Here is a 23,401-nt window from a genome sequence, read left to right as displayed (position 1 = left end):
GATTTGTTAGGGGGAAAGAAACATGGAAAAGGTTTAAAAATATCTTAAATGTGAAAAAAAGTGCCTGGTAGCGAAATAAGTCGCAAACAAAAACAAAAAGGCGTCATATAAAAAAACGCTTTATCAATAAACAAGGAGTATATAAACCATGTACTTCTGCAGTTTTCACAAGTCTTCACAAATGCAAAACATCATATTATTTGTACATATATCTCATTTTCATTTATTATTAGAATAAGTAGCTGTAGTTTATTATTTTTTTGTAATAAAACATTTGAAATGAAAAATGTTAATCTTTGTTACGTTGTACACCAGTCACCTAGTAATTTTAGATAATTCGGCCAAAAGTTAGATATGACCCTGAAGTATTGAATTATGACTCAACGAATAACTTTACACTTTAATACTATGTCCTATTGAGGTTTATGGTAATATCACAATTGGGAAATGGAGTCACACAACAGAGACACTCTTGAAAATAAAAAGAAGATTGCTAAAAAGTCGTGTCCCAAAATAACAAGATTAGAAAATGTAATGCATTTTCCGATAGCTTAATGAAACAACCAAAAACTGGACTATGATGAATAAACAAGACATTAGCCTTGTAAACCTCATTAACAGGATCAACACTAAACCACAAGACGATTTGTTCCAAGTTATACACACACACTTCGAGGGGCATCTCTGGCACCTCTTCTCTGAAGCTCCAAAGCTTAAGACTTGCTAATGCCGACACCAGAGGCAGAGTGGGAGTTGAAAGAGCAAATCTCCAGACGGCAGGGTAGAAATCTTACTTGACAAATTTTCCTACACAACAAGTCTGCCACACTGACAGCTGGAAAGATTAACTTATTGCAGTCTTTCTTAGCTTCCATTTCGAGTCTTGAGGTGAATGTCAGATTGGTGATATGTCTACATGACATGCATACAGGGCAAATGGGCATAGCGGAGGACAGCCGAGGCAGAGGAGGATTATATTTTTGGGACAATAACCTTTATGCGATTGTGTGGGGGGCGGGTCTTTCTTTCTTACTGCAAATATACACGCACACTTACTCGCAAGCAGGCGGTCCAAACAGCATCTGCCACTAATTAGGATGCGGCCGGATGATAATCGCCGAGAGGACTTTCATGCATACAGTTATATGAGGTGATTATAAGAAATGTCCACATACACACACTCCAACTATCTTTGAGTACTTTTTTAGGGGTGAATAAATTTACGAGCTTGGACAACAGATTTTTGGTGTTGGAATATGCTACAATGTATTAAAGGTGTGGGAAGAAAAACAACAACACCAGATTAAGACATTTTAAGGTAAAAAAACAAATAAAAAGTGTTTACCGGGCTTCACATATGTTGTAATGTTTTGGGAGTAAACCTTATGTACAGTAAATACAGGACTATAAGCCGCAGCCTTTGTGACAAGCTTTTGACCCTGTGGCTTATGCAATAATGGGGCTAATTTATGCATTATTCCTAATGTCTGCCAGGGGCGCCCGAGCAGTAGAGGTGAAAATGAGTCACATGGAATATATGTGTCGATAAAGAAGCAGGTTTTATGTAACTTTGCGCTTTGTGCACGAATAAAACTATCATGAACAGACCCTCATCGTGGAAAAGGTGTCAATAAATTTTCACAAATTGTCCTTTTTATGAAGGCCCATTAGCCTAGAGCTTGCACTGATCAAAAATACCATTTCATTTTCAACCAGTTCTGGTAAAAGCATTAGAGAATAGCCATATTTCGTTGGCTAAAAAAGTCTGAAGGTGGATTGACGTGTAAAAAATTTATACAAGAAAAAACTCTGGGAGAGCTGCCAGCTTGGCACACTTTGCAGTTCTCTGGCCCAGCTGGATATTAACCGTCACACGATGAGCTGGAGCAACTGTCAGTTGGGAAATACTGGCAGAACAAAAGTGCATCAACGTCAAATTTCACAAGAACGTGTAAAAATGACCTTGAATGTTTTATTACTGCAGTCCTTCAAAATATATTTGTCTGACTTACCTTTTCCATGAAAATAGTCTCTGTAGTACCGAGCCCCAAGGTCGACGTGTTCGATGCTGTACTCTTTAAGTCTCTCCAGCCTTGTAACCTGCAGTTCAATAGGAATCTCTACCACGGAGACACTGGCGTTACTCCTCCTCATCCAACCCTTGACCCCATGCCCCCCTTCGCATCGCTCTGCTGATGAGCTTAGGAAGCTGATGTTACGTTCCCCGTGGCCCCCCGTCTCGTTGATGAAGTGGGGGCAGCTGAGAAGCAATGGGCCTGAGCCGCGGACGCTTGGAGCAACGTCCGCGTGTTCCAAGTCCGAAGAGAGTGCAGTTGTGCTCTGGTCTAGGCCCAGAGTTAAGTCCTCGATGCTGGCATAAACATGTTCATTACTGTTCAGAGGCAAAGACTTGGAAGTGGAAAAAGACACAGAGGCGGCAGACGCCCCAGTAGCCGTGTTCCGCCTCTGTGTCACGAAGCCCCGTTGAGCTGCGGCCTCATGGAGGTCAAACAAGATACTCTGTGCATCGTAATGGACAAAGCTCTTTGGGCACACCCATGCCTTATACGGGACATCAGATGAACCCCGTCCTCCATCTTCACTCGTCTCTCCTTTTCCACCGTCCAGCTCCACCCGAGTGGCACTCCGAAGTTTTCTGAACAATGACGCGGTTCCCAGTGAAGATTCCGTTCCGCCGCTTTTTTTCCTCACCCGTTCGCCGCCGTCCTTTCTTCGCTCATCACTGCTCAATGTTGATGCCGGTGAGGGGGCGACAATTGGTTGTGAGTCCGTTGTACGTAACAGTTCTCTGAGCCGTGTTGGGGCTGAGCTGCGTTGGTCAGGCCTATCCTGGTGGAACTGGGTGAGCATGTCGAAAAAGCTCTGCTCAGGGATCCCCTGGATGTCGATGGAAGAGGTGCTGCCATACTCTCTGAACAATGTCCCTATGGCTCCCATGCCTCGGACCTCCACCTTGAAGTGAAAACAGATGAAAACAGTTGACCTTGTTGAAACAACAGTCTAAAGACTAGGCCCTTGTGGCTCGTCGTTAAGAATCGATACTCCCTCTGCCAAAATTTCATAGTTCTTGACACAATGTTTGTGACACACAATGCAAACTTTTAGCTGGGAAAAAGTGAAACTAAATTTTATGCAGAAGAATTTGGGTGCGCATCATACATAATTGTGCATTACACTAAATAAATACGGTACTTATAAAATTGAAGTGATTTCAGTGATCGCTATGTGTTTAAAGAATAAGAATAATGTACCCATCAATCTGCAAAAGCATGTAATAATTAGTAATACAGTAGATATGTAGTTTCTACAAAAGTTTTTTTTTATAATGGATGTTTTGAATAAATTATTGTAAAAACATGAAGTTATTTTTAAGGCCATACTGCCATCCCAAATTCTCATCAAGAAAAGTTGGCGTGTAGGACAGCATGCTCACCTCGTTCTCATCCTGTTCACTTAGAGTAACCTCACTGTTCGAGCGCTGCCTTAGAGGAGGGAAGACACGAAGGTTCAAAGGCGAACCTCGCTCAGCAGCAAACGCTGCGCCTCGGAAATCCACATCCTTGGATCGCCGCCGTGGCAACCGGGCTACTCCGCCACGAACCAAGCCGACGTCAGACGACAGCGCCGATGAGGAAACAGATGCAGAGGAGTCGTCGCCGTTTTGGTGGTCGCTTATCTTGCCGTTTTCGAGCAGCGACTCTTTTGACTGAGCCCGTCTCGGGGGCCACTCTGCGATTCGAGCACGGACCCCCATTTTGGGCACTGACACGCGTGGCTGCATGCCTGAGTCCGTGTGGGCCAGATGGCCATTAGGAGTGTGACGATATGAAGCATGCTGAGGCAGCCCGCCTTCACCTCCTCCGTCCAGGAGGTCCGAGGAGGTGCAGGTCACCCCTCTGTCTCTGTAGCTGTTCATGGTGCCCCAAGCGAGCTCAGGGCAAGATAGAGGCAAGGTGGGTAAGGGGCTGGCATCCCACGTCAGGACAAATGCAGAAACGGCGAGGAAGGGGCACCAAACACACTGAGCAGTCTACGTGATAGCCTCCAGCGTTTAAAAACATCACTGTTGTCCTACAATTCTAACATCAATGATCCGTGGTAGACCTGCCCCCTTTATCTTCCTTCGTTTGTTTCAAGTCCAAGAGAGATCTAAGGAAAGGTAAACAAACACAATATTAGCATACAACTTTATTTCACTCAGTTTAAACTAGTGCTGCAACGATAAGTCGACATTGTCAACAAAAATTGATGATAGTCGACAAATAAATTTATTGTTATTATGCTTTTCCAACACAGAGGCATTTCTACATGAATATAATCTCTGCTGAGAGTCGCACAGGCACAAGAGCCAATAACGTCTCTGTCTGGAGCAGTACCATGAACATACAAAAATCGCGTCAACGTCAACTACGCGTACCAAAACTTCTGAAGTTTGGAAGCATTTTAGCCTATTGCAAAGTTTGCAAAGCAGACCTTGCGTATTATGGCAGTAGGTTGGTGACGCCTGAATATTTAAAGATCATGTCAGGCACTTGAACAAAATAGAGACTAACTCGTCTTGGTGAAATTAAAGTAGCGTTCAAGCGAATACAGGTTTAATGACATGCAGTGTATAATTTACATAAGTATATTTGGCAATAAAAGAGAGCTTGAGCGCTATGCCAGAGCAACCGGATTTGAAATTAAACGCATGCAGTCCAAAGAGCAAACATCAGTAAATAAAACCATTTGATTTCAAACTGTTGAGAAGTTTTAAGTACTTTTCTTAGACTTAGTGGTTAACCATTGTATGTACAAAATGCACATCATATTTGTTATACTTATTGTTACACCGCTGCAAATGTGGTTTACAGTAATAAAGAAGTCGGTGAATAGTGGACTATTAAATTCAAATTCGAAGCGTTTATTGTCATATGCTCAGTAAAGAACCACGATTCCCTGCACAATAAAATCCTTACTTTGCTGTCCACAGAGTTGCCAGTGTAATAAACTAAGAAACTCTATACATGTGTACATAAAATAATATTACAAATATTAAAAAGATAAAAATACAAGATCAACTCAAGAGGAGTTATGGAAATAAGATACCAAAGTGTAGTATATTTAAAAGAAAAGAAAACACATAAGCAAAAAACCGAAAAGCCGCAAGCACGCATGAAGCAAGCAAACAAGTCTGCCATGGGGGGCGCCATGTTGCACATAGTTGTTAGTTGCAGCCCAAGGCTTAACATAGCATAGCTTTTGTAAACTAAATAGTACCCAAAAGAAAATGAAGCACTAATTTTAAAAGGACCTATCACAACAAAAAAACAAAGCGAGGGAGTCGGGGAAAAGACATACAGGATAATAAGGTGCAGCGACATGAGGGAGGATTTCTTCCGTTGAGTCTAATCCCTTGGAAGCTGACAAGGGAAGTTATTATCACTCACATTGTGCACTCAAGTACATATGCATTCACACAACACATAACCAAAGGGTGTGGTCTCTCACAGATCCCTAGCAGGTTTAAACCAATACAACGTTTGGCTGCTGCAGAAGCCCATTTCCACACCAAAAGCATTCAAAAAGAGTAACGCGGCATGAAGTCGTGACTAAGCATCAGTGGGTGCCAAGTCTGACACGAGAGAGGTGCGTGTTCTGTTGATTGGTTTACTGGCGAGATACTTCAAGACTTGTGTCCTCAGCAGAGTTCACATCACTTTATAGCTGTTAACTATTAGGCCAAACACAATTCAGAAATTCTGCTCATGCACAGAAATTGATTCAAAATCTCAAAAACATCATAGACATTGAAAGAAGCACTTTTGAAACTACTACTTTGTAACTGGTTTGTTCTGGACTACAGAACAACTGTTTTGTTCCGGATTTTAGACAATGAACCCAATTTAAATCAAATCTACCTTCATTTTTGATCATTCCGCAAAAATTGCTTTTAAGTAGACTAGCTCAGTAACAGCGAGCTCCATCTGCTACAATGTACGAGAAAGAGGTTAGATGACATCTTTGATGAACAAGGCACTTTGTGAGTTGAGAGTAAAGTATATTCTGTGTCTCTATAAATAAACACTCTAAACAAAACTGAACAAGACTCATTTAGAGTAAAAGATTTTCCCTATGGTAAAGCAAAGGCAAAAGAGTCTCCCACTCCATTCAAGCTTTCTGCTCATCCAGAGAGCAGTCCTGTGATCCAGTATCAGGCTCAATCCCAGATTATCCTGACGCAGCTGCAGGCGTTTCAGAATGGCTTCATTATGTGCCTTGGAGAGGAGGCAGAGGGGCGATGGGGCTGAGCGTGGTCTGATCTTTACCAATGACCTCTGTCATGGGAGTGGGAAGCAGACAGCTTATGCCTCATGAAAGGAGAGCACCTGACTGTCTGCCTGTCAATTATTTTCACATCCTTAGTTACGCCATGAAGAATCAAGTCTGTAAACTGAGGGTAACCGCTGATTGTTTAAACAAAGCTATTTTATGTAGTTTGATGGATAAAACTGTATCAAACTCATGCATTCCTCTAAAGCCAAACCAAAAGGCCAAAACAGACGACTACTCCTCCTTAACATTACCCGCTTACTAGAGGTAAAATTGGCCCTATCTGAATAATATAACTTGCGCGCCATAGTACGCACTTTGGCGCCAAACTGCAGCGCTGAAGTGTTGCTCAAGTTAAAGTACTGTTACTTCAGAAAAAATGACTGTGGAAAAAAGTTAAATGATTGGTGATGTCCCCTCCATCTTGATTGGGTGGTTCTTTATAGCATTCAGTTCACGAGGTAAACATCAAGTCAAAGTACCGTATTTTCCGCACTATAAGGCGCACCTAAAAGTCTTAATTTTTTTAAAAAGCTGACCATGCGCCTTATAATACAGTGCGTCTTATTTATAATAATAATAATAATTTCCTTTGTATTGTCATTCTTTGTAACAATGTACACAGAACGAAATGTCGATACACCTGACCCGTTGTAGCGAGTCGATGCAGCCGCAGCCAGAGGGCGCCGCCATTATACCAATTAGGTATGTCTCGGTCGAGGCGCGAACCAGCGACCTCCCAGTCTCAAAGCGGGCACACTACCATCTAGGCTACTGAGCTGTTATGGATCAACATTAAATCACAAGGTCTCGCAACTTACGCAACAGCCGCCGACTCGATTTTTCCCCGAACGTGGAGTAGTCCGCGGTGTATGCTGGGATTTATATACTGGCGTTTCATTGGCTAACCAATGTGTCAATCATCATTTGAATCGATCACTATTGGCTGAAGTTATTTGGAGCCTCGGATTGGCTAGAGCGCCAAAACAAACCCTGCAATTGGCCGAAAAAGATGTATCAATCATCCGTTGAATCGATCGCTATTGGCTGAAGTTATTCAGAGCCTCGGATTGGCTAGAGGGCCGAAACAAACCCTGCAATTGGCCGAAAAAGATGTGTGAATCATCCGTTAAATCTATCGCTATTGGCTGAAGTTATTCGGAGCCTCGGATTGGCTAGATGGCCAAAACAAACCCTGCAATTGGCAGAGTTTAGCAATGGCGTAGCAAGTTTAGCAAGCTTAGCAAGCTTGCTAAAGTACACCATAAAGAAACATGTTTTATTAGTCTGTATTTGCAAATAATTTACTCCTGGATTTACTTCACTCACGGTTGTAAAAAGACCATGATTGCGTATCATTATTGAACGTGAGAACTTAGGTGAGCTACGCGGCTTTATATTTTCCCGATATCTTGTTTTAGAACGATCTTGATGTTGCTGTGATGAGTTGAGTAAATTAAACTCAATTCCAAGTGTTTATTGTCATATGCACAGTAAAGTTGCGAGCGAAAAAGAAAATAGAAACTAAGAAATGTTTGGCATTTCTTGAATCCCAAGACTTTAACCTTCCGAATGATATTTGAAATGATGCATTTGAGTGACATCGTACGGACACCGCATCCGCACGTGTCTATGACACGTATTTGCTTCTTTGCAAGCTTTGGGAATGTTAAGGGGGTAATCAGTTGGACTGAATCATCTGACTGTCTTGTCGACGTTCCCATTGTAGCGCCTTATAATCCGGTGCGCCTTATCTATGGAAGATATAGGACCAAAAACTATTTTTTGGGGGTGCGCCCTATAACCCGGTGCGCCCTTTAGTGCGGAAAATACGGTAGTCAAAACGCATGATTTGGAGGTTGCAGGTAGAGGTAAAAAGCAGTCACCTAAATAATCACTTGAGTAAAAGTAATTGCATGCTGAGCAGATCCTCTACGAAGGGGGAAAAAAAAGGGAGATGATTGAAATTTTAAGCCCGAACTGGGACCTAATCTTAGGCCAGGTTCAGGCTAGAGCCCAAGATCTTAACTCTACAGTGTGTATTGAGTAACAAGGCAAACCTTGGCCAACTGTTATATTTCTGGAAGGAGTTTAAAAATGCAGAAAAACATTAGTTAGTGCTATGAAAATTATTTACAGTATTTGACCTAACCAATTTTTTTTGCTTATGGGCAGCACGGCGGCGCAGTGGTTAGCGCTTGTGCGGCACAGTTCATGTCATGGGAACCTGTCGTGGGTTCAAATCCAGCTCCGGACTTCCTGTGTGGAGTTTGTATGTTCTCCCCGTGCTTGCGTGGGTTTCCTCCGGGCACTCTGGTTTCCTCCCACGTTCCAAAAACATGCATTTCAGGTGAATTGGCCGGTCCAAATTGTCCCTAGGTGTGAATGAGCGAGTGAGTTGTCTGTCCCCGTGTGCCCTGTGATTGGCTGGCAACCAGTTCAGGGTGTCCCCTGCCCACTGCCCGGAGATGGCTGGGATGGGCTCCAGCCCCCCCCGCGACCCTAATGAGGATGAGCGGTACGGCTAATGAAATGAGATGAGATGAAATTTTTTTGCTTCCTCTATTAGTAATACTCCTTTAGAGCTCCAAGTTACATGATCACATGTTTACTGGCCTGCGACCTCTGTCGTAAAATTAATAATATGTGGCCTGCCAGTAATGTGGACCGGAGTATGAAATACATTGGTACAAGAAACGGTCACCATTTCACCAGATGGTGGCAGTAGCCCTTGGCTTTCTGTGAGAATTTTAGCCTACTCCATTTCCGACACGGCAACTGTAATACAAATAGAAACGTTAAATGTAATGGTCGCCGCTTTCTGGACAAGTAGAAATTAAGAGTATGTTTTCACAGAAATTCGAAACAACAGCGTGTCTGCCTAATTTACCAAAAGACTGGAGCAACATTTATGAATCATTTTCTGCAAATATTATGTCATTGTCAAGTGTCTGTGCTTTAAAAACTGGGGATATTATAAATCATATTGTAATTATACATACTGTTCAGTGTCATTTGATAACATTTTTGGTTAGTGGTGTGCTGCAATATTCTTCCAATGCAAAAAAATGTGCCCTGGCTCAAAAAGGTTGAAAAATACTGGTTTAAAGAATGCCATGCTGAATAGTCATCCCTTAAACATTTTAAGCGTACCAAATCTGTCCCACTCTCTGAAAATTTTGGACACCCCTGACCTAGATAGTTGCTTCTTTTTCTGACATACTCGGAAATTTATGGAAGGCCGAATTAAATAATCGAACGGGTGAAGTCCAGCCCGCACGCCATATGTTTGACATGCCTGTTCTTTATATATATATATATATATATATATATATATATATATATATATATATATATATATATAAATCAGTCTTCAATTATGAAATATAAAAACAAGCATGTAGTAGCTTAAAAGACCACAAGAAATGTCAAGAAAATGGTTTATGGAACAGATGACAGCGCAGGTGATTTGAAAGGAAGAGATTATATGACAAATGACAAAGTGTTGGCAGGGAGCCCTGTGACCGGGCATCAAACATTCATGCAAAAAGGAAAAGATGCATTTTTAACTCAGCATTTTACCTGAAGTTACATTATAGATGCCGTAGCTATATTTTTAGATTTCAATAGTGTTCTTAAAAAGAAACCTAGTAAACATTTAAAAAGGAGGATGATTTGTTATGTATATGCTAAAGCAAACTCTTAATCCACCAAAAGGCAAAAGAGAATCATGCAACAATACTGGCAGGTACAAAGCACTTTAACGCAACAAAAACTACAACTCTGAATAAGTCCTACTCAAGACAATGTGGATGCACTCAAATTAGAGCAGGACATGTAACAAGACATTTGTAAGCACCAGACGTGCCTGAGGCAGGCATTGCATGTGCGCTGTAAACACGAGATTGCCTTGCACACAAAACTGGCTGCACTTTGCATACCAATGATACTGCATGACGAGGAATGCTCAATATGGGAGAACAATCCAGAAAGTTCCTTTTTTTTTTTTACACACGGTTTGATTTATCAGATTATATTCCAACAGGGGCGAAGCAAAGGAAGGATAATGTGAACCTTGTTTAGAACAAGAAGTGAGGTCAAAGAACAGAAGGGGGAGATCGTCCACAATACAAGTAGGACATACAATAGAGAGAGGGGTTAGTGAGAATCACCAGACATTCTATATCCTGAGGGGGAGGCCCATAAGTGTATGACAAATACACTTCTAATCAATACTGATCAATTGGGGCTCACTTAACATCACACATCATGCTTATTGTCTTGAGAGACCCAAAAGGGTCAGCGAATGTGTGAATCTTCCTGTTGCTGCTGTGCATAAGCAGAAGAGACAATAAATTAAAGTATGACCAACAAAATGCTTAGACTGGTGACACACTGCAATGTTAATAGCTGAGCAAATTAACGGGACTGACAAGTTCAACATTGACCATAAAAACAGTCAAATCAGTACACGAATGTAGCTTGAATGATCAGGTTCATTTTTGTATATTGATGAACTAAAACGGGGGAATTATTTCTGTGGATCTACACCTCTGGGATGTCTCTCACAGGCAGGCAGAACGTAAACTGACACACTGGATGCAAATGCATAATGGACGCACCATTTCCCATCCTAAAAATGTAAGTTTAAAACTATGTAAATACAGATATCATTATTGTTTTACTCCAAAGTATATGCCTTGTATGCATTCAGCTAAAATGAAACCTCCATGCTTGCATACCCAACATTCTTTTTCTGTATCTCCATTTCCATATGTGCTTGTATCATAAAATCCACCAAAAATGGTTTCCACTTTTACTGCATTTTCTTTAACTTAATGGGCAAACAACCATAATTATATTACATGTGCGTGCAATCCACTCACCAAGGACACACTAGAGTAGAGAGCCTAGCAGCACACCAATGAAACGATGACCTAAAACCAAAGCATGAATCATCGTGTTCCGGGAGCACTGCCTGTTTCTTGGTATGAGAATGCGGCTACTACTGCTAAGGCATGTCTAAAAAAAACTGCTACACCTTTCTTTTCCAGGTTGAAATATTTTTATAATTTTCTTTTAAAAACTTAAACACAAAGAAAAACTCATTTTAAACAGATTGCTTATTCGCACTACGAGCACATTGGTTTTGAATAGGATGAATAGGCTAACAACACTTGGGAGTATCCCTCTGCAGTCTGTGTTTGTGTGTGTATATACGGGTGTTAAGATAAAAGCATATTGATTTTCTGCCCTGAGAAAGAAGCAGTAAGGGCTCGATATGAAGCAGCGGCTTTCGCTTGTTATGCTGTAGTAGCGTGTGTAAAAGGAGGAGGAACCCCCAATAGAGAAGGGAAGGCAGCCCCATTCACAATCAGAAACACTTGCATCCCTTTCATATGCCTTTTTCTGCAGCTATTGTCATTGGGGCCTGCTCTTTAAATAAAAAATAAGGCTGAGGATGAAGGCTCACTTGCTCGCTTCCTCAAGAGTTGTGTGAGTGAATGCCACGTGGTTCTGCTCCTGTGGAGATGAGCTTCATTAAAATAAAATTAGGAAATTAAGATAGGCGAGGGTCATTTGAGGGGATAAGCCTCAGTGAGCCTAACTTGGCTGACCCTGACATCAGTCTTGTATAACAGGAACAAATCAAGCAAATCTCTGGTTTAAAGTCCAACATCAAAAGTCAAACAACTGTGAAACCTGGGAAAGAAAGAATGTGTAGGATAAAATGTATGATTGGAAATGGAAGGTGTTGGTTCTAAATATATAAAGGAAATTTCCAATAACTTGCAACCTGGTTTAAATGTTCCAGTGGGCGTTGGCAATACGGGCAAAACATCAGTTTTAAAAAAATACAATCACGATCATATTTTTCCCTGAATTATTTATAAAATATGGTTTCTGACTAATCTGAACATTTCTGATCAGTTCCTGTTTAAGTTTAACTGAAAATACAAAAGTAAAATATTAAGGGCAATATTTATTTTCCGGAGGAAAAAAACCCCTCCCAAAACAAATGTTGAAATTTACAATGTTTTTCTTAATTCAAAAGATTGCGCTAAAGATTGCAATCAAGCATTAATCTTAGGCTAATTCTAGATGCCATGCCTGCAAAACTTGCATTAACAGGTTTAAAGAGGTTTTAAAGCTGAAACTGGTCGTCTTCAAATGGCCACTCTTGGAAAAGTGTTGACATACAATTCTGGTAAAAACTTTACATACACTTGTGAAGAACATAAAGTCATGGCTCTCTTGAGTTTCCAGTTATTTCTCCAACTCTGATTTTTCTCTGAAAGAGTGATTGGAACAGATAGTTCTTTGTCAAAAAACATTCATGAGGTTTGGTTCTTTTAAGACGTTATTATGGGTTAAGAGAAAAAGTGATCAAATCTGCTGGGAGCATATGCGAGAATAAAAACGTTCTATTTCTGTGTGTTCCAATTTAAGATTACTCAATGTTAAAGAACTTGCAGTGATTATTTATGTTTGGGATATGTTTCAGAGTGTTACCTTTCCAAAGAAACCAAAACCGTCCATATTCTCCAAACGGTTTAAGAACAGCATTCAATTTACTTTGGGTACGACTTGAATTGGGATTTTTGGGGAATTATATAGGATTGTTAAGGGGTTAATTTACTCTACACATATATTACGGTAGTGTATAAAAGAAGTTGTATAATGATTGATCAGTCAAAAAATATTGCCACAGTTGCAAAACATTGGACGGCAGCAACAACTAATCAATAAAACTGAACCAAATAGATTATTAAAAGTGTTGCAGACAAATTTCATAATCAGTTTGTTGTATCGAACGATTTACGCGTCACTCAGCATGTTAATTCAATGTAAATAAGAGAGTGCATTGATTTTCCTCTTAATCTGGCGACGAGCTGATAGTATCACTTTGATCTGGTAGACGGCGCTAGGAGACCATATTTTGATGCACGTGGTCATCTTGATCTAAATCCAATGTATTCTGCATTTTCAAAATGCAACACCCAGTGCTCTATAAAAACAATGAATGTACAATAGGACAGTGTTTTTCAACCTTTTTTGAGCCATGGCATATTTTTTACATTGGAAAAATTTTGCGGCACACCACTAACCAAAAATGTGATAAAATGACACTGTATGTTTAATTACAGTATAATTTATAATACCACCAGTTTAAACAGCACAGACACTTGACAATGACATAATATTTGCAGAAAATTATTCATAAATGTATTATAAAATTCAAAATTTTAAAAAGTGACTTTGGATTATTTCTCACTGCACACCTGTTGATCTCTCAGGCACACTAGTGTGTTGCGGCACAGTGGTTGAAAATCACTGGAATAGGATAACATCCAACAAAGTACTCACATTCTCTGATGTTGCTTCAATTTTTTGAACTTTATAAAAAGTATCTTACATATTTAAAGGTGTATAACATACATTTGGATGTATTTTTGTTTATTGTTGGGCTATTTGACGCTTGGATTTTTACTGTTATGTACTAAAGAATAGTATTTTGTTTTGTGCACTATTTTTCTATCCATCCAAAACTTTCATGTTTGAATATAGGAGGAAATTTCAAATGTGATTTATTTAAATCAGGATTTATCAATTTATCTAACAAAATTGACATATTAATGGATTATTAGAAATAATCGTTAGAGGCAACCCTAAAACATTGGATGCAAAAGGAATCGATCCCGGGTTGCAGTGGTGAGAGCGCTGAATCCTAAACACTAGACCACCAGTGACATAGATGACATATGAAAAGGCATTAGATGAAATCTCATTATTGCTCGATTTTTATTAACAGTACCTGGGACGAATGTTCGCGACGAAAACACCAAGTCGTCCTGAAAAATATAAATAAACGCGAAAAAGCATGACAAGGGAAACAACTCTTTTGATGTATCTGATAATCAGACTTTGCAGGACCGCATATCTGAGCAGAGAAAAGGTGAAACAAATTTTGTTTTCCAATTTTGTAGTTAAAAACAAGCATAAGGGTCCAGCGTTGCTGACTTGGCCATTGATAGGCATTTGACTGGACACAGTTGATGGGGTTGTTGTGTTTTGAAAAAGCGCCAGGAAGCCACTAGGGCGTGCCAAATAGCCGAATGCAGCTCTAGAGCCGCTTGTACACTAAAGCAGATGTTTATCAATTTTGTTGGTATCTATTGGGGGTTTCTTGACACCAAACCTAACTAAACACTCCCAGAAACCTAAAGCACAACTGTGTAAATTTGCCCAAAAATTGGTTCAGCCGTTTCGAGCCTCTAAGCCACATACAAACACCCCCGCGCAAATAGGGATTTATAAAAAAATTGTGATAGATTAGGGGTGACTAATATACAACAATGCGAGTTATCACGAATTAATACGGTAATATTTTTATGTGACTGCACTTGTATGAATTGGAAGGTCCAGCTTTTGTTATTGGAGATGATGAGTGAAAAATACACTGATGAAGTCATCTCCAACACAACCAGCTCCTTTCACTAAAACCCCTCGGAGAGGCGGCTTGTCGCTGTACTACCATTATGCCGTTAGCGGTCACCATAGAAACGGGTAGGTGCAAATGACCGAGAGTTGTAGGCGGCGCAGGCCGCTGGCAACCGGGGGACACAACCTGAGAGTGATAAATAATAAGACGCACCACTGTGATGCACATTAAGGTGCAAGTCTTGCAATGCAGCAGGTTTTGGCACAGCCCTCACACACAGCAAAACGCAGTTGAAACTCGGGTGGTGATCGAGCCTGTCGATGTTCCTCCCGGCCATGTGCCAGCGAGCCAGCAAAGCGTGTGTGAATGAGCTAAAATTAGTGGAAAAGATCACCACAGCATGCTCTTCAGCGGGATCCAAGCATCTGCTATTTATTTCTCAAATACCAAAATTGTGTGAATTCTTGGCATTTCTATAGATGCTTGTCTTGCATCTTACGCTAAATTAGGCGGCCATATGCTGCCATTCGGAGACAGCTGAATGTGCCGGCTTTGAGGGTTTTTCATCTGCACAACGTGGACCTGTTGACAGAGTAAGTACGGAGGATTAGCGTTGCGGAACCTGGCTATGTCTGGAGGTCACCCCGTTGCCACTCCCCAATAATTATCCAATCATCGTCTAAGCCGGTTGTCACATCCCCCTCTAAGACTGTATATTGAGGATTTTAAGGCGTTTCATTTCACTGTATTTTCTCATATGGAGGCAGCGGTTAATTTACTGAATGAAATAAGCACATATAAGGGGCGGGGTCACCAATCTACACCCCGCAGGCAGTATAAGGCCGGCCAACGGATTTAATCCGGGCCGCGAAATGAGGCTCAGAGAAGCATAAGAAAAAAAAAAAAAAAGTCGCCTCTAGTCAAACAATGACCTGCAGTTATGAATATGTCCACTGCATGTTGCCACGGTCAAGCGCCAGTCTTTCCGCTATAGCTGTATACGCTGACTACCATTTATCAAACAAAACATTTGTGCAAACGACCATTCAGATGTTATATGATTTAGAATATAAATCTTTGTTTAAGACAGGACAATTACACTCACCTGGATTTTTTAGCCTGTGTCTCTTTGTGTAGCACCATAAAAACTACATTTTTAATTGTGCCTCATGGTCAACATTCAAATAGCTAGCTACAGATATTTGTATATGCTTTTTTAAATCAATTTTGTTCATCAAGATCTCAAATCTTATGCAATAAAACACTAAGCCCTATTGTATTGAGTTTTTCAATGCAAATGATCAAATTTAGTGCTTAAAACGAAATATAGTACTGTGCTTTTACTCTTATAGTTTTTATTTGTAAATAAATATATTTGTTTGTATAACTTGTGAGTTTCAAAATCAATTGGATGAAATGGTCCCTTTATAAACAAGTAGACAATAAAACACAACTCTAGCAGCTAACGGGGGAAATACTGGATTGGCTTATGTTATCTATATTCCTCATGTATTGCCGAGGTATCAGATTTAAGACTCTCTATTGACATATAAAAAATATAAATGAATCAATCAGCTATTTTTTTTTCTCCAGGCAGGCCCCTGTGCATTTTTTTCAAACCAAAGCGACACACGACTTAAAAGGTTTGCTGACCCTTGTAATTGGGCCATAGAGTGTTTACCTATCTAAATACATGTTTTGTTAACTTTGTCAAACACGTAGAGAACCTCAAAATAAAACACTGTAAGAAAGTTATTTTATTTCCGGAATTCTAAAAACCACATTAATTTCAGAGTTTTTGAGACAAGCTATTACTTGGCTAAAACTTTGAAAAGTCACAAACAAAAGATTGAAAATAGTTAAACAATCATTTTTCAAAACTGCTTATTGTCATCATTCTCTTTGAAGTGTATACAGGATATAGAACAGAACAATTGTGTTGAGTTGTTAGCTAGATGCTAACACAATGCAAAACACCATAGACAGGATGACATTCAACGTCGCAGTCAGTATAACTTTGATAAGCAATGGATATTTAAAAGATAAGTGGCAGCAAAGCAAGATGATGGAAAAACTGACAATATTAAAAGCATACATTCAAAATCTATAAGGCAGACTACTCGCACCCGCTGCAGAAAGACTGTGGACATCAGCATTTTACTAATTTTTAAAGTTTTTTACAAACTAAATCTTCTCAAAAGGAAGTCATATTTGTCATTGACAGCCTCCTAATTTCCGGTGACGTTGCCCCACACCTAATTACCAGTGACTTAAAGTGGTATGTTGTGTGTGGTAAGTGATAAAGGCACAATTATATCATTGCATATGCTGAAAAGTTTGTGGAAAAGCAAAGTTGTGTTATAACTCCAATGCATTTGTTTCTTCTGCATCATATAGTGAGGGATTAAAGCATGATTAACGTCCATTTTACTTTTCAATCGTACTATTGAATATCGTCTAAGAAAGATTTTGGTTTTCGAACACTGCTGTTTTCTAAATAACACACATAAAAAGGTACTGAGTCATGAGGAAAACATGTCAAACATGCACATGCACACCTCTCTTGGTCCATCAAAGTAAGTTTCTTGGCGTCAGGTGGCTGACAGAACAAACTGTGATTACCATCTAGATATTGTCAGTGGGCTAGTTGGCTGTTGTGGATGCTTGAGGTCAAAACGGCAATCTGTCTGCAAAGACTAACAGGAAATGTCAGACACATTCCTGAGCATTGACAAAAGAGTAGCTTAGACTTTCAGTTCCATTCATTTTTTCTACCAAAAAAAAAAAAAAAAAACCCACCCAAAAGGAAACAACCCCATCGACGAAATCTAATCACTATTGTGATATGACGTCGCGGAATCTTGCATTAGCAAAACACGAGGGTTGTTTCCCAAGGATTTATAGTTCTGTTTTTCCGCCTTTGTTATTTGAGTGAAGGAGTTGGCGTATTCTGTCAGTCAAACAGCTGGGCTGAGTGGGCGCAAGACTGGCCGCCAAAGATGACCTAACATCAGAAAAGAGCAAAGAAATGTAGATCACCAACAGGTTTGTTATCGCGTCCAGGAATCGACTGAGGCGGTGTCGGCAGAGAAAGCAATAGCAAGGCTGCTGGTCTGGCCTACTTTTACAGCTAGGCTAACAACTCTTCCAAGCTAACCCTGCCGAGCCTGGCTGGTCAGCAACGCTTGCGCTACAACTTGTGGGAAACAGCTACATTCAAGACTTGCTGAAATTGCGGTTACCCGATGCTAGCCTGCAGCTAGCCAGCTGCGCTCTAAATCGCTTTCTTACTCTGAAAGGAGACTCCCTCCAATTTTCTTTCTTTTCATACTTTTGTATGATGACAATAAAGACCATTTATTCAACTGTTTTTAAAAGGTAGACCTAAAGTTTTATTGCGTTACACTCTCAGGTGGTAATGACGTAAGTTTGCATGTCATTATAATTACGTTCTTACAAAAAAAAAGTAGCACGGGAAATGTACTTGTCTTTTAAAATCCAAAATCGCATCAGACTCGCAACACACGCACGCGCAAACACACACGCGCACGCATGCACGCACACACACAATTCTAATGAGGACAAACGTGTTGGAAAATTGATAAACAGATGTAATGAAACTATAATTGAAAATTTAAATTTCTGCCAACATCTATTAACAACACAGTTGCTGAAAATGCATTTATTTTATATCCATTTTTTCAGACTGGAAATGTTTCCCAACAATGAAAACAATAGTCAATTAAAAAAACTATCTTAGCCAAAAGCTTAGCTAAGCATGTGCAAAACAAGACTCAAATCAAAATTATCAAGATAGGGATCCAACTGCTGACAATGCAAATACATGAGCAAGACAGACAATAATGGAGACCCCCTACAAGCCCCCCAGCTGTGCTTGCAGCCCCCGTTTCTCATCTTTGTGCAGTGGGAATATATGTGCTCCTGTGTAAAAGCAGTATTGACGGGTGCTGGGGGCGACGTGCACTGACACAGCTGTTGCAACTCTCATGCAGACGTCTCAGGGGACGCTAGCCAGCTAGTGCGAGCTGATTAGATGTTTGGGCATTCAAAACATGAAGAATAACCCATTAGTTTATATGCTAGTTAAATTCCCTTAAATGTAATGTTGTGCTACATGTGATAAACACGATATTTTGGGGTACTTGAATAATAAATTCAATACCACAATCTTTAGACCTACACTACTAGTATTAGTGTAACTCAGCTTCCGTAAACATAGATACGAACACCACTGGAACATTTGATGCATAAAATGTCATCCAGATATTTTTTAGGAAAGTCCATCTTATTTGAATAGCACCAGTTTCCTTCAAATTGCCTTAACATTATTTCAGTTTTCCATTCTAAGGTCCTCATTAGAAATGTCCACAAGAGGACTGGTTTGACATAAAACATTTTACTAAAATCAACATAAATATCAAATCTTAGTGGCAATAGTCTCTTGTTCTGTAATAAAAGAAACACAGTGAAGTCAAGTCATGTTTATTTGTATAGCCCGTAATCACAAGGAGTCTCAAAGGGCTGCACAGACCACAGATTATTGCAAACCACAGACTATTATTACACCATACCCTGATCTAAAACCTACACGAGGACAAGGAAAAACTCAAAAACCTCAACATGAGCAAAATTAAGAAACCTTGACAAAGGACAGAGCATGGGGTGATTTCCCTTCCAGGATGACCAGGCTGCAATGGATGTTGCAATAACAAATAATACACAGATATTGTCAACATGAAATATAGGTAATTCGTAAGCTATAGAATAGAAGTGTGTTTTAAGCCTAGATTTAAACTGTTCCACTAAGGTTGCAGATCAAATCTCAGGGGGAAGAGCATTCCACAGCACGGGGCCCTCAATGGAGAACACTCTGGAACCTGCACTTCTCTTCTTGGCTCTTGGGATCATTCGTAGACCAGCATTTTCAGAAGGCTCCGGACCGGAACATAGAATATATTCTATGCAGAGATTTGTTGGTGAACTACAGATTTCCAATATTTTCGTAACATAATGACTTTACAAGCTTCAGGCCACGGCTAAAGCACTGGTCAGAGGGCAAAAGAGTAAATATTATAGGTGTGCCCTAATACATTACAGATATCAGATTATTCTATCATGATTACCATCAGTCATACAATTGTCCCAATTAAACTTTGTTGAACATTTTTTGATTATATTTATTTTCAAGTGTTTTGGGGGGGTCTAGGTCCCACCAAAGAGCTAGTGCTAGACTTGTTGTATTTGTATTAAAGTTTTTGCATAGAAATGTTCCCAAGGTTTATGGCAGAAGTCTCCAACATTGTGCCCGCGGGCACCCGACAACCCCCTAAGAGCACCTGAGTAGCCCCCTTCTCATTCTGAAAATACAGTGGGACGAATAAGTATTTAGTCAGACGTCAACTATGCAAGTTCTCCTACTTGAAAAGATTAGAGAGGCCTGCCATTGTCAAGATTGGAAAACCTAAACCATGAGAGACAGATGTAAAAAAAAAATCACATTGTTGGATTTTTAAAATCATTTATTTTCAAATTAGAGTGGAAAACAAGTATTGTCACCTACCAACAAGTCGAAATTCTGTCTGTCGAAGAGGTCTAACTTATTTTAACGAGGTTCCACTCTTTACCTGTGTTAATGGCACCTGGTTTAACTCATCATCATTGATATAAAAAGGCACCTGTCGAGAAAGTCAGTCACACTCCAAACTTCACTATGGCCAAAACCAAAGAGTTGTCAATGGACACCAGAGACAAAATTGTAAACAGGCACCAGGCTGGGTGACTGAATCTGCAAAAGGTAAAATGCTTGGTGTAAATAAATCAACTGTGGGAGCAATTATTAAAAAAACAATGACATATAAGACCACTGACAATCTCCCTCGATCTGAAGCTCCATGCAAGATCTCACGCCATGGCATCAAAACGAAAACAAGAACAGTGAGCAAAAATCCCAGAACCACACGGGGGACAGAGTAAATGACCTACAGGGAGGTGGGACCACAATAAGCCGTCAGGGACTTAAATCCTGCACTGCCAGACGTGTCCCCTTGCTGATGCCAGTACACGCCTAGGCCCGTCTATGGTTCGCTGGAGAGCATTTAGATGTTCCAGAAGAGGACTGTGAGAATGTGTTATGGTCAGAGGAAACTAAAATAAAACTTTTTGGTAGAAACACAGGTTCTCATGTTTAGAGGAGAAAGAATACCGAATTGCATCCAAAGAACACCATACCCACTGTGAAGAATGAGGGTGGAAACATTATGTCCAGGGCTGTTTTCTGCAAATGGACCAGGACAACTGATTTCTTCAAAGGAACGAAGGAAGGGGGCCATGTATCGAGATATGTTGAGTGAAAATCTGCCATCAGCAATGGGATTGGAAATGAGATGAGGATAGGTCTTTCAGCATGACAATGATCCCAAACACACAGCCATGGCAACAAAGGAGTGGCATTGTAAGAACCAATTCAAGGTCTTAGAGTGGCATAGCAGGTCTCCATATCTCAACCCCATAGAACATTTGTGGAGGGAGTTGAAAGTCTGTGTTGCCCAATGACAGCCAGAAACATCACTGCCCAAGGAGATCTGCATGGAAGGATGGTCCGAAACACCAGCAAGTGCAGGAAAAGCTTGTGAAGAGTTACAGAAAATATTTGGCCTCCATTATTGCCAACAAAGGGTACATAACAACGTATAGAGATGGACTTTTGGTATTGACAAAATATTTATTTTCCACCGTGATTTGCAAATAATTTATTTAATAATCAAACAATTAGATTTTTTGTATTTTTTTTAAGTTGTCTTTCGTGGTTTAGGTTAACCCATGTTGACAATTACAAGCCTCTAATATTTTCAAGTGGGATGACTTGCACAATTCGTGTTTTACAAAATACTTATTTGCACCATAGGAAATTTGATTTCTAACTGGTATGAGGAATCACATTCGGGGTCTTTAAAAGTAATGTTTTAGTGTTTGATTGGGCTTATTGTAACCCCTTATTATAATTAAAACCTTGTAATAAAATAATAACATTGTAACAATGCACTAATCATTAAACAAATTAGCTCTCAGGTTCAAAAATGTTGGCGAACCCGGCCGGGTCTAAGGCAGTGTTTTTCAACCTTTTTTGAGCCATAGCATGATTTTTACATTGGAAAGATTTTGCGGCACACCACTAACCAAAAATGTTATAAAATGACACTGAACAGTATGTTTAATTTACAGCACAGACACTTGACAATGACATAATATTTGCAGAAAATGATTAAAAAATGTTTTACAAAATTTTGAATTTTAAAAAGTGACATTGAATAATTTCTCACGGCTCAACTGACGATCTTTCACGGCACACTAGTGTGCCGCGGCACAGTGGTTGAAAATCACTGGTCTAAGGAAATATTCAGTTACCATAATACAGATATCTCACTAAAAGACAGGAAGGCAAACCACCAGTGACTGAGACGTTCATTATTAATTTGGCATAATGTTGTATGTGTTCACCTGTCAAGATGATGAGCATCCTGAGTGAAATCCGTGACAGCTTTTCAAAAGCTTTAAATGCACCCGTCATTTTAAGTCTGTCAAGTTTTTAGATCAACAACCTACTGGGGGGAAAGTTATTGAAATTGGTTTGGTTTTGTACCCAGAGCCATTAACGTATATTAACAATTGAGAGGTTAATATGAATGTTTGGAGATTAACTGCTATTGACTTTAAAATTTTAAACGCTGGACAGTGTCATCTTCAATATTTGTGTAATCAGAATGCAATCTTTGCACAGTAGATATAATTACTCCCGAATCAACATCCCGACAGGAATTTGTTCAGCAATTATATCAGAGATATTGTGTATATCATAGGCTCCAGGTAGTGATGTATTGTAAACACAACTCAAAACCACTGTACAAGAGAACTCAAATAGTGAAGGAAAGACAAGCTATTCTGAAAATCTCTTTTAGAAACATCAAAATTCAGGCATCAAGCAAGCCTTGTTAAGTATCTTGTACATCTGTAGCTTTTTTGCACAATAACCAGCATATAGAACTTGAAATCTGCTATAAACATTTGACATGATTTTAGAAATCATCATACCTATTTGAACAGGGAAGTAAATGTAAACCCCATCTTAATACAGACCTTATCACCTTGCTTTTACAGCTGAGGTATCTGTATTTGGATTGCCAAGTTGTTTCAAGGTTCTTCCTGTAACGGAATAAGAGCAGTGACAGACTAATGAGGCTAACTGATGATGAGGCCTCAGGAAGCAGAGGTCGCCCATCGGGAAAAGAGAATATTCTAATGTTAAATGAGGTAACCTGGGGAAATCTGAGGAAGACAACACATTTTTCTTGAGAGGCTATGAACTCACAATTAAATCCTCTACAAGCAACACTTTATTTCAAGTAATCGTATGCGATTATTGGATCGTATACAGACCTGCCAAGTTAACAAGTAAAAAGAAAAAAGATTGAAAAACAAAACTGCAATATTAAATCAGTTTGACCGAGGCAATCATTTATTTTAACAGCCTGTTTGGAGACTGTAATTTGCGGTGCTTTTAAAGACTTTTCTGTGACAGATGTTTTCAATAATTGTTGATCCTAAGTG

The 23,401-nt window shown here is 39.8% G+C and overlaps 1 protein-coding gene across 2 annotated transcripts in view; it reads right to left on the bottom strand.

Moving 5' to 3' along the window:
- sipa1l3 (signal-induced proliferation-associated 1 like 3) overlaps window positions 1-23,401 on the bottom strand; it is an 84,006-nt gene that overhangs the window by 35,330 nt on the left and 25,275 nt on the right. For both annotated transcript variants that reach the window (XM_088345079.1, XM_088345080.1), the window contains exons 2-3: window positions 3,455-4,170; window positions 2,013-2,973 (exon numbers count right to left, since the gene is read on the bottom strand). In XM_088345079.1, the coding sequence (XP_088201205.1) occupies window positions 2,013-2,973; window positions 3,455-3,937 (1,444 nt within the window). In that variant the 5' untranslated portion in view covers window positions 3,938-4,170. The remainder of the gene's footprint in view (window positions 1-2,012; window positions 2,974-3,454; window positions 4,171-23,401) is intronic.

The sequence above is a fragment of the Urocampus carinirostris genome, chromosome 10 (assembly GCF_059441175.1).
Source record: "Urocampus carinirostris isolate Australia breed hairy pipefish chromosome 10, RoL_Ucar_1.0, whole genome shotgun sequence".
NCBI lineage: Eukaryota > Metazoa > Chordata > Actinopteri > Syngnathiformes > Syngnathidae > Urocampus > Urocampus carinirostris.
This window is presented reverse-complemented; position numbering and strand designations above follow the sequence as displayed.